Here is a 17,514-nt window from a genome sequence, read left to right on the forward strand (position 1 = left end):
GAAACCGGAACGCCGTGACTCCTGCGTCAGTGCGTGGGCTGGACGAGGACGAGGGAACGCTGGCTGCTGGCGACACGTCGAAAAGCCCTACCAAATCGTGATGGTTTCGGCTTGAGGAGCGTGGACACGTCGGAGACGGGCGAACGCAGGCTGGTGGCGACGCGTCCGGGAACTAGGGTCGACCTAGTCAAGCAGCTGGGCGCACAGCTCGGGCCCGGAGCCCGACGGCTGTAGCTCGCCTGCCGGAACCAAAGTCCGCAGGCCCTGGAAAGGAGTTCAGGACCGGATGGCCACGGTCCTTTGGAGCGGGAACCCGACAGCAGGAGGCCCCGGCCGGTGGAAGTCCTGTAGGCTCGGGTCCGGAACCCAACGGCCCATCTTCAGCGCCCGGTCCGGTGACGACCTTCCGCTTGCACTGCCTGCCTCGAATTCCCCTTGCTCTGGTCTCCCCAGGCTCCTGCTTCAGCTCTGGCCCACTTGTCTCGTTCTCATTGGAGATACTGCTGTTTCGTGGTGTCAAGCCATTGGGCCTTGAAATCTCCGTGTTCGCTGCCCATTGGATGTTTTACCTTTTGTTTACTTCACGTCCTGCCACGCATCCTCGTGCTTGACGCTCTTTAACGTCGTCATTCTTGTTTAAGCAGCACCGCACGTGCACTCTGGTATTTCTCCTTTTGTTTTTTTTTGTTTTTTTTTTTTCCGTGACGCGCACTTTTCGAAGGCGCGCACTTTGAACGCGCACCACACATCACATACGCCCCCCTTTTATTCAAGTTTTTTTTTTTTTTTAGAAAAAAAAAAAACTGCCGATGAGTGCGCGTTCTGCACTACGTCACAATTAAACCACATATTTGCACCACGCAGTTCAACACATCACCGGGCTACAGTTCGCTACATCGTCCAAATGTCCACACTTAAACTTTAGATTCACCCAATTGCATTTAAAAGTTCTGAAACCCGGAATAAACCTTTTTACTACAAAATCGACTATGGACAAAGCTACTTGTGTCCGCATCTAAAAGTCGAAGTCCAGAAAGAGCTACCGGTTTTCTAACCCTACACTCAGGTTATCGCGTCCCAAACCAGACGCACTGCCCTTCTCGCACGTTTCGAAAGTAACTGTGGCAAACATGCTTTTATGCACTTTCGCTGAAACGCGTGTCTGCGCCCCCGCCGGCCACATGAACGCTTACCGGTCACAGAGGAACAGGGCGCGGTCTCGAGCCGTCGGCGTCGACACGAAACGCACTGAGACACGAATGTCCAAATGCCACAATCTCTCACACAAATGCTTTCTTTTAGTTCACCATCTAATGAACACAAGCTCGGGGTGCCCTCAGCAAGCCCAAACGCTCCGACAAGCGTGTGAGGTTCCTGGATTCTTGAGAAGGGATGCCGTTGTGCTCGGTCATTATACAGCTCATCTTGAGTGGACTTAATTATAGGTTCAAAACCAATCACGTTCTCAGGTTCAAGACCCTGTCTGGCATTCTCCATACCTACTATCGAGCCCACCTCCGATTCGATACTGTTTATTTTGAAGAGTGCTTCAGCACTCCCATCGTGTTTTCTCGGACAAATAGCAGTTACGCTATCCTGTGAACTAGAATCCCCTCTCTCTCTGAGTGAGATATACGTATGGTCTAGGACCATTGACGTGGTGCCTGCTGCTACCTCTGTCGGTACAAAACAATCAGTGGCCACTATATCAGAGCCTTCATGGCATTCGCTGCCATCTTCCCAATGACGTTCTAGCGCTCCTTCCATGGAGCTATTGAGAGGTAGCCCTACCCCTTCCCGAAATGTGCTCGGCCTTTGAGACGTTCTGATACACACCTCATTCTGAATGGAACTTCTTTGTTCCCTGCTATCGAAGCTTTGCTCCACAACATTTTCCACAGCTTCTAGGTCGCCCATATCCAGGCGCTCTTCTTCATAGGTGCTTGGCCTCTCAGAGGTCCCCAAGCAGCTAACGGAAGTAATATGTTCCCAGCCAGAGAAGCTTTCCGTCGCTTCAACAAACTCCTCATGACTCCTGCCTTCTTGGCTGTCCACCTCTCTGCCTTCCTCTATCTGAGCTTCTCGCTCCGAAGTAAGGCTGTCGCGAGGTTCGAGGCCAACCTTGCAGGAATCGACTTCCCTCCAGCAAACGCTGCTATCGGAGCAAACATTCACCGCTTGCTCGACCTTCTGCATCGCCAGCTGCCCCCTTTTCGCCATCGCAAGCTCGAGTCGCCGCTCGAAGTCCACCCTCTCTAATTGGAGCTGCTGCTTCAGTATGCGTGTCTGACGCTCTAGCAACACTTTATTTTCACGCGTTACGCGCTCTAGCTCCTCCTTCTTAGCTCTAAGCACCAATTCAAGCTTTTCCTTCGCCGCCTTTCGTTCTGCAGCCCGTTGCTCACGCTCCCTCTCCATCCGCTCCTCGTACCATACTCTAAACTCCGCTCCCGTCAGTCCCATTTTATCCGCCAACTCAATTAACTCCCACGTGTTCGTCATCGTGTTAACCGCGTCAAAAAAATCTACTGGAAAAACAAACGACTTTGTCCTGTCGCGGACGCCAATTTGTGATGCGGGTTCTTGTTGCTGATTTGTTTTTCTCCCGGGCTGAGCCTCAGAGAGTTTTGTTAATAAGGACAAAGCCGTTCGGTTTCCAAGAAACACACAAAAAGTTTAATTGAAAAGTAAAAAGGCAAAGATTCCTCACAAAACAAAACACTTAATAAACAGTTGACTGGACATGACGAAACACATCTGTAAACACCCAACAAGAACGTTCAAAGTCAGTAACTAAACCTAACGTTCGAAAGGGGCTGAGTGATGGGAGTAGCGCAAGAGTATCGGTGCAGTCTCACCCACAAGTTGGTTTTCGGCGGTGATGAGAAACCGGAACGCCGTGACTCCTGCGTCAGTGCGTGGGCTGGACGAGGACGAGGGAACGCTGGCTGCTGGCGACACGTCGAAAAGCCCTACCAAATCGTGATGGTTTCGGCTTGAGGAGCGTGGACACGTCGGAGACGGGAGAACGCAGGCTGGTGGCGACGCGTCCGGGAACTAGGGTCGACCTAGTCAAGCAGCTGGGCGCACAGCTCGGGCCCGGAGCCCGACGGCTGTAGCTCGCCTGCCGGAACCAAAGTCCGCAGGCCCTGGAAAGGAGTTCAGGACCGGATGGCCACGGTCCTTTGGAGCGGGAACCCGACAGCAGGAGGCCCCGGCCGGTGGAAGTCCTGTAGGCTCGGGTCCGGAACCCAACGGCCCATCTTCAGCGCCCGGTCCGGTGACGACCTTCCGCTTGCACTGCCTGCCTCGAATTCCCCTTGCTCTGGTCTCCCCAGGCTCCTGCTTCAGCTCTGGCCCACTTGTCTCGTTCTCATTGGAGATACTGCTGTTTCGTGGTGTCAAGCCATTGGGCCTTGAAATCTCCGTGTTCGCTGCCCATTGGATGTTTTACCTTTTGTTTACTTCACGTCCTGCCACGCATCCTCGTGCTTGACGCTCTTTAACGTCGTCATTCTTGTTTAAGCAGCACCGCACGTGCACTCTGGTATTTCTCCTTTTGTTTTTTTTTTTTTTTTTTTCCGTGACGCGCACTTTTCGAAGGCGCGCACTTTGAACGCGCACCACACATCACACCACCCCGTGCACGTTACGATAGTTCTTTTGAAGGTAAAATGGCTGGCCACTGTTAGTTCCTCAATCACGATGTCGTAGTTAATGAGTATAATGTCAGCATACTGACCACATCTAAAACCTCTTCATCTTCAACAGCTTCTGGCATGTTTGAGTACTGTGACATTGAGTGCGTTGCATCAAATTAGAAGGAAGCTGCTGATTGCTGGACCCACATGTAGGCGAAACCGTGAACTGATTAAGAAGCGATGTCAACAGAGCTGCCTCGCTTCCGTTGTCTGTGCACATCGTTTTTGTACTATTGCGGTTCTTCGTTCTTGGCGCCCTCCGAGGATCATCCGAACTGATTAGGTGCCATTAAACAATGCTCGTGCTGGGTGCCACCAGAAAACACCGCCGAATGATTCGATTTCCCAAATTTACGAGAGTCAAATGAGTGAGCTTTTACTGTAACTGGAATGCACAAACCTCAAGCACTCAACACATTACTTGCATTTGGCATGTGAATTTTCGCTGTGGCTGTCTTTCCTTCCCACAATGCCGCCTTATGCATGCACCGCTGCTGTAGTTATAACTGGACATGAGTTAATGTTCCGTGACTGAGCAATGTTGAAGTCCACGTGTGGGGATTACTTCATCTTTAAAGAGTCTGATCCTTGCTGAAATAAAGTATGGCACCCCAGCTCTTACAATATGGCCGCCAGGGAGAATAGGTCAATCACTGATTTGAGCCTGAATTAACGTGTCAGGCTTTTTATGCGATGCCGGAAGCCTACAAAAACACCAGCTTGAAGAAAAAAAAAGAACTTATTTTTGAAATGTCTGCTAACCAAATCTAATTTTATTTTAAGATTAAAAAAAAAGAAATACAGTCTTTACTCGAAAGAGATTATAACTGACTCAGAGATTTAAGTCTGCAATATAATGTCTCACAGACATTTACAGGTATGTTCCTTACCTACTCAAGCCACGAGACAGTGGATGAAGTTCCGTAATTTAACATTATTTCTACAGAACGATACAGCATAAAAGTAAGAATATCAAGAAAGTTATACATTGGTTGAACAAGATTGATGATTGACTGTACAAAAAAAGTTTTTTCATTAAATAAAGTTCTTTCATTCCATTCTATAGGAACAAAAAGTAATGCAGAACTTGTCTCATCACCTTGTAGAGGACTACAAGCACAGCCATGAGCCAGGAGTGCCGTGCCGGTGCATCCAGCAACCACAGCGAGTATCGGGGAGACACATGCTCGTGGGAGTAGCGCTGTGGAGACGGACAGTAGATGAGCACGGGCATACACGTGCTGAGGAGCACGTTGCCGATCTTGAAGTTGTAGTCCAGCACCTGTGCATTCCAATTGAGTCTGTAGACTCACCAAATCATTTCTAAATTGGCATTTTGACATGTGGAGCCGTTAGATAAGAAAGACAGACAAGTTTTCATACTTCAAGGTAAACCAAGGTATCTTTATTTGATACGGGGCGTAACTTCCTGCGGGTCTTCTTGTAAGCTGTTTGGTTTTCGACCATGTAACCACGTGACTATGTTTTTTTGAGAGTATATATTTGAAGGGTGACGAATAATAAAACTCAGCAGCAAGTTTGCGCTTGTCCCTGTTCCATCGTTTTTGTGTCCTTGTCTTAATTAGCACACACCAATTTACCTTGGTAGTTCTGCCTCATACCTACTGCTGCTTCATACAAGGCATGGGTGAATATTTGAGTGATTAGAATATTTGAACAAATATTACAGTATTCAAATCTGCCTCTGCACGAGTTTAAACTATTCAAAATCAAGTATTCGAAAGGAATGAATGTTTATATATTTGTTCACATGTAACCCTCTGGATGATGCAGCGAGCAATGGGAAGAAAAATTGTAGGTGTAACCTTGAGAGACAGGAAGAAAGCAGAGTGGCTCAGGGAACAAACCGGGCTTAGGGATATCATAGTTGAAATCAAGAAGAAAAAATGGACATGGACCAGGCATGTAGTGCGTAGGCAGGATAACAGCAACTTAATAAGGATAACCGACCGGTTTCCCAGAGGAGAAGGCAAGCGGGTGAAGGGGAAACGGAAGTTAGGTGGGCAGACGAGATTAGGAAGTTTGCGGGTATAAAGTGGCAGCAGCAAACACAAGATCGAGTTAATACATTTGATTGATATGTGGGGTTTAACGTCCCAAAAACACCATATGATTATGAGAGACGCCATAGTGGAGGGCTCCGGAAATTTCGACCACCTGGGGTTCTTTAACGTGCGCCCATATCTGAGCACACGGGCCCATAGCATTTTCGCCTTCATCGGAAATGCAGCCGCCGCAGCCGGGATTCGATCCCGCGACCTGCGGGTCAGCAGCCGAGTGCCTTTAGCCACTAGACCACCGTGACGGGGCACAGGATCGAGTTGATTGGCAGAACATGAGAGAGGCCTTTGTCCTGCTGTATGTAGGCGTAGTCAGGCTGATGATGATGATGATGATGATGATGATGATGATGATAAGCCCTCCTGAAGAGGTGGTTTCACTGTAGCAGCTCCACCCTAAAATCACCTACAAAAATCCGCATGGCTGCAAAGCCACACTGCAGCTGCATCTAGACCATTTATTTTTATAGTAATTTTTAAATGGACACTCTCGACAAGTTTTTACTGTCAGCATTGCTGCCATGTTCTGGATAAGTCCAAATCGATAATATCCCCTTGCGCGTCGTATGCCCAATGAATGTTGCTGACGAAGAAATGAAAAGAGCTAGCCTATGTTCATCGCAAAAAGGGCGAATGCAACTTCACCACTGAGTGTGAGGTCTACTATCAATTGCTGCACAAGCAGAGAGGAAATGTCCCGCCTGTCTAGAAGGAGCATGAAAGGATGCCAGGGGGAAGGGGGCGGGGTGGCTATGTTGCTTGAGCAGCAGCTGTGAACTCCGACTTTAAAGGTGCGGTTGTGATTACTGGCATGCACGCTATCTCGCCAGGCATCGGCAAGCAGTTCGTATACCCTTCTATGTCCTGTGCTCTCAACGCGAAAATACTGGACGAAAATGACATCTTTCCCTGGAGCGGCCGCATCCCCTCACGCCAGCATTTTGTTGAGTTAAGCGAGATCGGATCTAAGAGCTAGCTGCCAGCCCTACTTCATATAACATTACAATTTGTGGCTTTAGAAATCATCACATTGCAGTTGCAGTGGAACTGTGATTTTTAGGTTTATAAACATGCTGTAAATGCTTATATACATAACTAGGATATCTTAAAATGTAACATATTTCACCACTTGTAAAACGTACCGCAATAATAATTCAAATCCTGTCACTATTCAAATTTGCTTTCACTTTTTCTTTGAACCCAAACAGCGACATTTGCAAACACCTAGTTCCAGTGCTTAAAAATAATGTGCAAGTTGGTTGTGTCATGACAAAAATACCCATTTTTCTTGATCATATGTGATTGTGATGATGTGGATTGTGTGGCCCGTGACGGGGCGAAGAGGGAACGGCAGTTCTGCTCTGCGGTACGCCTTGGAGGCGAAGATGAGGAAAAGGAAGCGTGAGCGGGGCGTGCGGCTTGGGCAGTTGGAGCGTGACACGGTTCGAACGGCAGCTGCTGGTCGGCGGTTCCGGTCGCGACATCGCTTAACCAGGCGTCCGGCAGCCTTGCGGACCTGGTGAGCTGCCTTCCTGCTTCGGGCTGCGTCACTCAACCAGGTGTCCGGCAGCCTTGCGGACCTGGTGAGCTGGCTTCCCGCTCTGTGGCCGGCGCTGACACGGGGACCGGCAGCATAGTCTGTTCGTGGCCTGAGGTCCTGGGGTCCGTGTGGTGGCACGAGGTGGCCGCGGCTCATGTTGGCGACGGGCCATTAACCTGCACTGCAGTGGCCTGGTAATCTACCGGCCTGCAGCACCACCATCACCACCACCACCACCTCACCACGGTCAAGGCAGCGTGACTGCACAAGGAACACCGGTGACGACCGACCTCGCCGCAGCGGCAGCAGTCATAACGGCGAGTAGGACAGTTCGTGTGCCGAGGCGCGTAGGACGTTTGGCATGTAAATAAGGAACGCTATAGTGTGTTGTGTGTGAATTGTAAGAGTTATCGGTTGTGTTAAAGTCTGTGTTGTGTGTACAGAGTTGACTGCCGGTTGATTTATTCCGGATCCTGGGCCCACATTACACCATAACAGTGATATATGTTATTCGAACTATACGATTCAAAATAATTTCAGGGAATCACAATTTTGTTTGAATTCACTTCGAACCTCATGTTTACTTTTCACCCATGCCTACTTCACATGCATAAGCATAAAAACCAACAAAGCACATAAAATGTAACAACTTTTTCACTGTTCATTACCATCCCTTGTTCAGTCCTGTGCTGGTGCTCAATCGTCAACTCATTGTGTTGCAGAAAGTTACCCAGATACCTGCCTGGCTTGTATAGCTGCATCATTTTCTATAACATATCGCCAAACGAAAATCTGCGACATAAAATTCATATGCAGAAATGCAGGTGTTTCTTGGGGATCAAGATTCTCTTTTGTGCTTTACTAACAGCTTCAACTGTGGCTTGTACACCGATTTGTACTTCAGCTTCCATCAACATTTCCTGCACGGAATAATCTGACGTTTCGGCCATAAGAGTACACTGACACTGCAATTAAGGGGGCAGACTGGTTTTCGGAACCAAAAAGTGACAAAAGAATTTATTTTTTAAAATTGACATATTTGGGTTTTGCAAGTATTTTTCTATCTCTACAAATTTTCACACACCAAGAAGTGGTAATTTTTTTGTAATGTCATTCTAACTGTCCAGATTCTTGGTGCTGTTAACATGCAGAACCTGCAAAAAAAAAAGGGGAACCGACTTCGAGGCTTCTTTATAATTTGCCGGCACCTGTGTTAGAACCTCTGCTACAAATTTATGAGCACCTTTATGAGGATTGCAAAACATGCGCACCATGATTGTTGCTTTTTGAAGAAGCTGTGTGTTTTCAGTTTTTTCTCTTTTTCCCAAAACCGTAAATTTGCGACTGTTCAATTTTGAGGCCTCAATATCTCTGCAACTAGGCCAGGTACAATAATTTTTTTTGCGATAGAAACCTGTATGTGTGTAGAATGCAAGTGTGGGAGCAGAATGTAGAGCACAAGCCTTTTTAATTAATTACTCATCAAAATTGTAACACAATTCCAACTGCTTTTGACAATGAATAGTTCATTTTGCTGTAAATTAACCAGGAAAGGCCTAAAAACAAAAACTCTTGCATACTTTCAATCTATAGTCATTAGTCTATGTTGGTATATCTTAAATATCACTTTTAATTAAGGAATTTTTTTTATGGTGGCTTTAAACAATAGGGGGTGAACTTAAGTTATCTCAGGAACAATATGAGTTACAAGAAAACTAATTAAATATTTAAAAATCAGCAGAAAAAAACTGCATATTCCAGTGCAGTTTTATTAAGATCACTGAAGAAATAAGCAAGAAGATGTCTAAGACCAGTCTGCCCCCTTAAGCCAACCATGCCCATTTCACCGTGATGAAAACAATGCAACAGCGCTAGGGGATTCATATATCCGGCGACAAGTTGAGAAGGCACTACTATTCTTAAATCAGCGCTTTTCTTTTTCTTGCCTTGAATAAAAATTACGGCAGGCTTTTTAGACAATTTCAAAAGAACAATAGTGCACATACAAATAAAAAACTATTTCTGTTAAATTACAGTTGCCATTACGCACAGCATGAAATTTGGCTGTAAGAGAGAATTTCACAAGCAAGCATATTTTACTAAACTTTCAACTCACTTTTGGCATAGATGCAAGAAAGGCATTGAAAACCGGCGATGCCCTGAAAAATGTGTTAGTCATGAGTGGTAGGCGTCAGAAAGTGGGACATCAAACAGTTACTGGTTGGAAAGAGGGCACTACGGCAAAGATCTAGGAGCAGCAGCACAAAAAAAAAGTTGGCAGTCGGAGAATGCACAGTGGTTCCACATGGCACAATGAATCAGTTTAATAATCACCTATGAAATAAATTTTATTGGTTACGCAAGATAAAGTGACTGCCAAGTGTTGCGGAATGGTTGTCAAAAGATAACGCACCTGAAAGTAGCACTGTGCAAAATGAGTTCAGATTTTTCACAACGCACATAACTTTCAAGCTTGACACTTCAGGATAACAACAAAATAAGGATTGTGACTGCTCTGAGTGCCACTCTGGTGCAGATGGTTGGAACAAGAGCATTGACCAAAACAATCCCTGAAAAATGTTCAAGAGAGGTCCAGTTAACTGGCAGTAGAGAGCATTCTTTCGGTGTGAAAGGTGCGCTGCAAGTTATTGCGCACAGACGCACACTTCTCCAAGAGCTACTCATGCAGACTATAAGGCTCGATTTACTCTGCCCGACTTGCAAGTGTGGTTTAATGGTGTATTTTCTTTCATCTTGCCACAAGCATAAATCATGGCTGAGCAGAGCCCTGAAACTTTTGAGAGGAAGTGAATGTGACTGACACGCTTCACGAAAAAATCGATAACTTGCCAAGTACCCTTGCTTCACCTATTGCAATCGGCAACAAAAAACTAAACATTTCTATGAATATAGAAAACAAACAAATAAGCATGATTATGTTCAGATGACCTGAATAAGCCTGCGAAAAAAATCAATTCCTGGAACACACTGTTATCATTCACAACTTTTGCTACAGCAGCGATAAAACTTTTTTTTTTGGAATCAATTCTGCAGACTTTATATAGCTGTATATTTTATGTCAATTACTCACGTTTATAAAAGCACATGAACAAGCTTTGACAAACAGCATTCACTGGAAGAGGCTAAGGTTGTCATAATAACAAGATTTTACAAAAGCATTTTAGGTAATGAAAGGTGCCCAGGATTCTTCATTAGGCACCATGGTAAACAGTTTCTTAATGGCACTCAATCATGCACAAGTGACACTAAAATGATGGAAGCTGGGTCAGTTAGCAAATTCTGATTGTAACGACCAACACAGCCAAATGTGAGGATTTAAACAAAATATTTAATGGTCATCTCGCATGAAACGTTTGTAACACAAGCAGTACAAGAGCCATTATTCAAAGTTTTTTTTTCAACATCGACTACACTACCAATTTTACCAACAGGAAAAACAGTTTCGGTGAACACAACACCTACCTCAACTTATTTGGCGACACAAGAAAACCCTTTTCCGCTTGGCTGTAACCCAGAAGAATGTTCAGGTGTCGAAGAACTATCAGCTAAGAGAACAAAACGTGGAGTGCATTTATGCCACACGTTTTTCACAACATAATAACACACTCAACTCAAAGACTTCTTTAAAGACGCGTTTAGAAACGGAGTGAAAATAGAAACGTTTCTACAGCATCTGTCAAACTCATACTCTTAATTTATGATAAAAGTTAATTTAAAGGACTAAACGCACGGTCCTCTTTTGACAGCAACCATTTCTTTACAGCACAAGATATCTTTGTTCACCTCGTAAGTCTGGTGGGCTGCTGGTGCTAAATACGCATGGACGTTTCAATAAATGTGGTTCTATCTGTCCCCCCTCACATTATCGTGTTGAATCTTTTAATAATACATCTGCACCGAACACAAAAATAACTTTGCAGTATGTTCCATTTATTTATTTTTTACGTACAATATACGTTGGATTGTGTTAATGGGAAAACAACTTTTTATTTAATTTGTCATATGCAATTACTACACTCAAACCTCGTCACAAAAGTGTGACATCTGCCAGGATAATGCTTTGTTATATCCACAAATTCGCCATAACCGTTCATTCTTCATTATGACCTTTGTTATAACTGATAATTCGTTATATTGAGGTTTTAGTATCCACGAGTATTTTAGTATTTCATGAGGTGTGACTTATGAAACGTCATTGGCATCACAACAGCCCCAGTGAAGACAATAACACTAAATCGGCGTACCTGGTTCCTTGCCATGGCTTTCTCCTCGGTCGGGTGCGATTGGTCAGGTCTAGAGAGAAACTTCGGGTTGCAAACATAAAACAAAAACAAAACAGCAGCAACACAAGAAAGCGAGAAAGAGAGGAGCCAACCAAACAAGATAACAGGAGAAAAGAATGGTAAAAGGAGACGCAACAAAAATGAAGTATGGGGTTTATTGAAGGTTGTCCGGCAGTAACAAAAGAGGTAAAAAAATCAGCACGTGGGAGGTCAAGGAGGAAGTAGAAATAGGCCCAAAACCAACAGTTAGAGAGTTTTGCAGAACAATTAGTGAAGAGTGAATCTAACATGAAAGCAAGACACGCCATCTGTAAATTAGCGTTCAGGCTTCGAGTACGAGACTAGAGTCTGAAACAGCTGGCACAACAAAGTAGAGAAAAATTCAGGACACCTGCAATGACAAATTACCGAATGCAAGATGCAAATAGTAAAGGTATAAAATCTTACCTATATTGATAATTCAAAAAGCATTCCAGAAAGAAATGCTGCCTTAAAATATTGAAGCACAGAGTGTATCCAATTAATGTTAGAGAGAACGGTGACACAAGAATGTTCATTTCGCTCTGTTAAATAACTTTATAGAACCAAGTGATTTACACTTCACTGACTATTCCAGTGTTTATTGCAGAAAATTTTGGCTTGGAAAGAAGCGGAACCTGTTCATTAAGACACGAAAGCTGTATTTCTTTTTTCTTCCTGCTGCATGCCTTTGATTTGAAGTACTCAGCTACCAAAACGTCTTCAGAACATCTTCACCATGTTTTTCAGATGTATTTACACTGTGTACAGTGCTCACGAGTTGAAACGGGAGACTTTAGAGGTAAGTAACGCATATACTTTCGTTTCCACCGTCTCAAGTTTGGGTCATATGAGCTTAATTTCAACTCAAACGCGTAGATTATAGCCAACATTATCTTTAGAGACCAGACTTGTCACAACGTGGCATTACCATCTCGAGAAATTGGGTATAACAATCGTTATACTAAAAAAAAATTGGTGTCACATCTGAACTCAACTGCCCCATTTCTGTATACACGAGTAAATAATTATATAAGAGAGACAAATCCAGAACACAGTCATAAACGTGGGATAAACACAAACGACAAGGAAAAGGAAGAGCCAATAAACCGCACATTCGAAACAAGCTGACCTCCATGAGAAGAAAGATGAGGAGATGGAGGGTGTCCTTGTCGTGATCTTCCATGTCCATCACTCTGTGCACAACGTGCAGAAAGTGACCTTCCTCTTGCACCATGTCCTTCAGGTTGCCGTCTACAACAGCGGGGGTCAGGTAAACAATTTGTGATTACTCTGAAGTACTGTAGCAAGCTGGCTCTCTTTGTTTGGCTTACCTAGCTGTGTTGCTTGATTTCAGATGTTGGTCGCATGTGATCTGCTTGTAAGCGTGTGCGTATGTACGCCACATGCAATGAACATTTACTCATAGTCCTATGCCTGTTTGGATTATGACGAAAGCACGCTTCTCGACCTAACTGACAAGCAATCTGCCCAATTAGCGTGCTGCGTATGCACTTCCCATGTCTATTGCACCGTGCGTTTCCCTTCCTGCGTTTCACACTCGCTGAATCGCAATGTCTTGCAGCTAACGTCACATATGGCTAACTTTGTACTTAAACCTGTATTTGCCGTTGTTCTTGATGTTAACCTACTTCAATCTCTTTCGTGTACTTGATTTCGTTTTTTTATAATAACCAATGCCTCCTAGGCAGAACTTAGCCTGGGACATGAGCCACAAAAGCGCTGCCCAACCATTTCCGTTAGCCTGCTTTCCACACGGTACAGTTGCTAAAGCCTCTCGCGACGACTCCTTGCCATCTACAGACCTGTGAATTGAGCAGACGACGCGACACGCGTCAATGGAAAGAATGCCAGTGTTGTTCAAATCAACGAAAGATTCGATCAAACTAGAGCACAAGAAAACGCATCTCCAACGCGCTAGCGATGCTACGTCGTACATGAGTTCAGAACGATACTATGCAAATTAACAGATATCGAGAAAAAGAAACATACCACAAAACAGCTCTAACGCTCGTTCTTCCGGAGCTTTTCTTGCCTTGATTTCATGTGTTCATGAAAAACGTGACGGGTTACTGAGCCGTGTGTTCTTCACGCCTGCAAATCCAGTTTTGTTGCATGCCCGAATGCTCGACTAGCCTCAGGAAAAAGAGTTGCAAGTACCTTCGGAGAGCAGTTTGCATGACTAGCGACTCAAGACAATTTTGAGTGATCACTGGATGGCAACATGTCGCCCTGCAGTGCGCTGTAAAGAGTAACCAACAGGAACGCTGCTGCAAAGCTGCTAGAAACTTCTGTCGCGAAATGTTTTTTAGCTTTAGCCGAACTTTCTGAAAGGAAATCACTGCCACTAGTAAAACTGGTGCTTCTCCAACACATGCCACAAATGTGCAATCAAATGCCTGCACAAAGTAGCCAGCTGCACTGCTCCACCAACACAACATTGTCAACGCAATTGCTGTCGCTGGCTCCAGTGGTACAGTCGCTAGCACCTCCACACCGCTCGAAACGCGCGGCAGCGTGCGCCTAATGGCAAAGCTGACGACGTCCCAGACATATTTCTTTTTTAGGAGACATTGTATTGACCTACGTTGTTTCTACTTTCATATCTGTCCCCCATAACAAAATGCCTCTGTGAGGGCTGTAATGTACTCGTCAATAAATAAATATATAAGAGCAAATATTTCTAAGTAAAAGACTCCCATGACGTGTTCAGGAATCGTTCTTGTGTCAGGTACTGCACAAGCCGGACACAACTTAAGAAAGCAGAAGAGGCCCCGCCCAAGCAACTAAAGCATGGCAGCCAACTGCCTTTGCGACTAAAGAAATAGTCCTGCTTATCTTCTCGGCAATGTACTCTGATGACGTGATCACTGAACATACGGCTTATGATGTCAGTCTAGACTACATGCCTATTTGTGTGCATCCACCTCCGAGGTGAACATACCACTGTTTCCTGAATTCGTACCCAACTACACTCAAACCTCGGTATAGCGAACCCAGATATAACGAATCATTTCTTATAACGAAGTAAATGAAGAATAGCTGTCATAGATAAAATGCTGTAAATATATGTTTATAACAAATTTTTGGATATAACGAAGTATTTTTGTAGCAGGTGTCACTTTGTTATAATGAGGTTCAAGTGTACAACAAAACAGTGCTTGTCAAACCTTGGAAGCATTATCGCAAAAGGTACCTTTCGACTGTTCTGAGGTACGGAAGGAATGTATAATGCAGTGGAGGAGAGGTGCTTGTATAGAGTGCTTTCTCTCCTGTGCTCTGCTTTTTATGTTGGTGCAGTAGCTAGAGATATTGTTACTGTTTAACTTTATATCACGCAATGCAAACTTGTGTAAGACAACTACTATTCAATATGGCATACGCTCCGGAGCACACAGTTCATCTTAGGACTGTTTCTCACCCGGAAAAAAGCTGTTTGGAAAATGCTGCATAGAAGGGTATCCACTAAATGTTCCAGCAGCGCTCATCCGAGAGCTTTTCCTCTTGAGTACAGGAGCTGAGGACTGGCGCCCATAAATCTTCTCCTTGTCCACAACTGCGAAACAAAGGAACAATGTAATAACTAGCTGCATTACACTTGTCAAAAGAAAAAGCAGCCAACAACATTTATTATAAGCATCTGATCATCTGCTCCTAGTCCCATAGCAGCCAGCCCAACTCTCTATTAATGAACACCTTGAACTCAATAACACATAATCTGAACCTGCAAAACAAATTGCATTCGCTTAGAAAAATCCCATCCTAAGTTTTTAAACCTTCAACTAGAAGTACAAGCTGTGCTAAAACTAGCTGTTTCTACTATGGCAATTTTGTCTAAGAATAGGCCACATCGGCCCAGGCCACAGCTTTTTTAGCTTTTTTAAGTCAGTGAACGGCTACATTCATCTACTGCTCCGCGATACGCGCCGCCCGTGATAAGTATTTTTCTCATGATCTACCGTCACTGCTCATCACTAACGCTAAGAAGTTTTGGAAACAAGTGTGCCCAGAACCTCACGATAACAAAATAACGTTGCGAAATGACGACCACATTTCCATTACAGATCAAGACTGTCCTAACGCTTTCAATACTTTCTTTACATCAGTTTACACCACTGAAGATCATATAAACGTCCCCGATGTAGCCGATCTTGACTTTTCCTTTTTGCAGCCCATTGAAATCACTGTTGACGGAATCGCATCTATAATAAATAATCTTAAACTGTCCATGTCAGCAGGCGTTGACGAGATTAACACTAAGATACTAAAAAGTACAGCCTCACCCTCGAGTAAAATATTATGTCACATAATTCAGCAATCACTATCAACAGGACAGCTTCTACATGACTGGAAAATTGCAAAGGTCATCCCCGTGTTTAAAAGTGGCAATAAAAACTCACCACAAAATTACAGACCCATTTCTCTGACATCCATCTGCTGTAAGATGCTTGAGCATATAATCGCCTCCCATATTTACAATCACTTAGAGCAGAATGACTTTTTCTTCCCAAACCAACATGGATTTACAAAGGCCCTATCATGCGAAACACAGCTTTTCGAATTCACGACTGACCTACATCATCACTCAGATCAAAACTTGCAAATTGACTATCTCTTTATAGATTTTTCCAAAGCTTTCGATCGTGTTGCTTACTGCCGCTTAATCTCTAAACTCTCCTCTTTGTGTATAGATTCATCAACTCTGTCATGGATACGGAACTTTCTTACTAACCGGCAGCAATTCACCATTGTTAATGATTTTTCATCCCCACTTTAATACGTTTGTTCTGGTGTGCCGCAAGGGAGTGTTCTCAATGCACTGCTTTTTCTTATTTATATTAATGACTTACCAAGTAATTTATCCTCACAAGTGCGCATTTTCGCTGACGACTGTATAATTTACCGAGCAATAACCAGTACTTGTGATCACGTAATAATTCAAAATGACCTCGACCTCATCAGCAATTGGTGTAATAGTTGGCTAATGTCCCTTAATTCAAGTAAATGTAAAGTAATGTCCTTCTCTCGCAAACATTCTAACTCTGAGTTTTCTTAATGGCAATCCCGTATCTAGTGTTGACTTTTTTAAATATTTTGGTGTAACCTTCACATCTAACCTTTCTTGGACTACCCACATCACCAACATCTGCAGTGACTCCTCACGATCATTAGGCTACATACGCCACAATCTACGTAAGACGCCCACAAATATACGTGTTTTAGCTTACGTAACATTTGTTCGCCCTCAGCTAGAATTAGCTTGTGCAATTTGGTCCCCTCATTACAGCTATTTAACTAACATGCTGGAATCGATCCAGAATAGAGTTGCTAGATTCATCTCACAAAACTACGATCATAGCGCAAGCATAACACAAATTAAAAAAAGCTCATCACTTTCCCTTTTGAGCAGCCGACGTGATCTAAACCTCCTTTCATTATTCCATAAATACGTACATGAAACAAGGCCATTATCAATGACATTGCAAATATCTGCATTCACATCAAAGAGACTAAATAATCATCTTTCATTCACACGCATATACGGTAAAACATACATTTTTAACTCATCTGCACTACTCCGTGTCATCCGCACGTGGAACAGCCTTCCAGATAAAATCGTAGCAGAACGCAATCGGGAAAAATTCCGGCACCTTCTACTCACCCATTTCAAGGATTAACTGCTCGTTTTAATTCATATCGAAATCGGCACCTACGCGTTTATTCACTACTAGTATCTCGCTTTTTTTTTCTCTTAATTTAATCCTATTTTGTTTGATGGTTTGAATACTAACATGCCATTCAGTTCTGTTGTGTTTTATTCAGTGATGTTTTCTTTTGAATAATGCAAA

General features: G+C 44.0%; 1 protein-coding gene across 1 annotated transcript in view; it reads right to left on the minus strand.

Moving 5' to 3' along the window:
• Positions 1–17,514, minus strand: part of LOC142765695 (protein unc-79 homolog) — a 95,177-nt gene that overhangs the window by 39,284 nt on the left and 38,379 nt on the right. Inside the window, exons 31-36 of the mRNA XM_075867145.1 lie at positions 15,087–15,221; positions 12,777–12,898; positions 11,588–11,647; positions 10,806–10,888; positions 9,439–9,481; positions 4,801–4,983 (exon numbers count right to left, since the gene is read on the minus strand). Of these exons, the coding sequence (XP_075723260.1) occupies positions 4,801–4,983; positions 9,439–9,481; positions 10,806–10,888; positions 11,588–11,647; positions 12,777–12,898; positions 15,087–15,221 (626 nt within the window). The remainder of the gene's footprint in view (positions 1–4,800; positions 4,984–9,438; positions 9,482–10,805; positions 10,889–11,587; positions 11,648–12,776; positions 12,899–15,086; positions 15,222–17,514) is intronic.

This window comes from Rhipicephalus microplus, chromosome 6, assembly GCF_043290135.1.
Source record: "Rhipicephalus microplus isolate Deutch F79 chromosome 6, USDA_Rmic, whole genome shotgun sequence".
Taxonomy (NCBI): domain Eukaryota; kingdom Metazoa; phylum Arthropoda; class Arachnida; order Ixodida; family Ixodidae; genus Rhipicephalus; species Rhipicephalus microplus.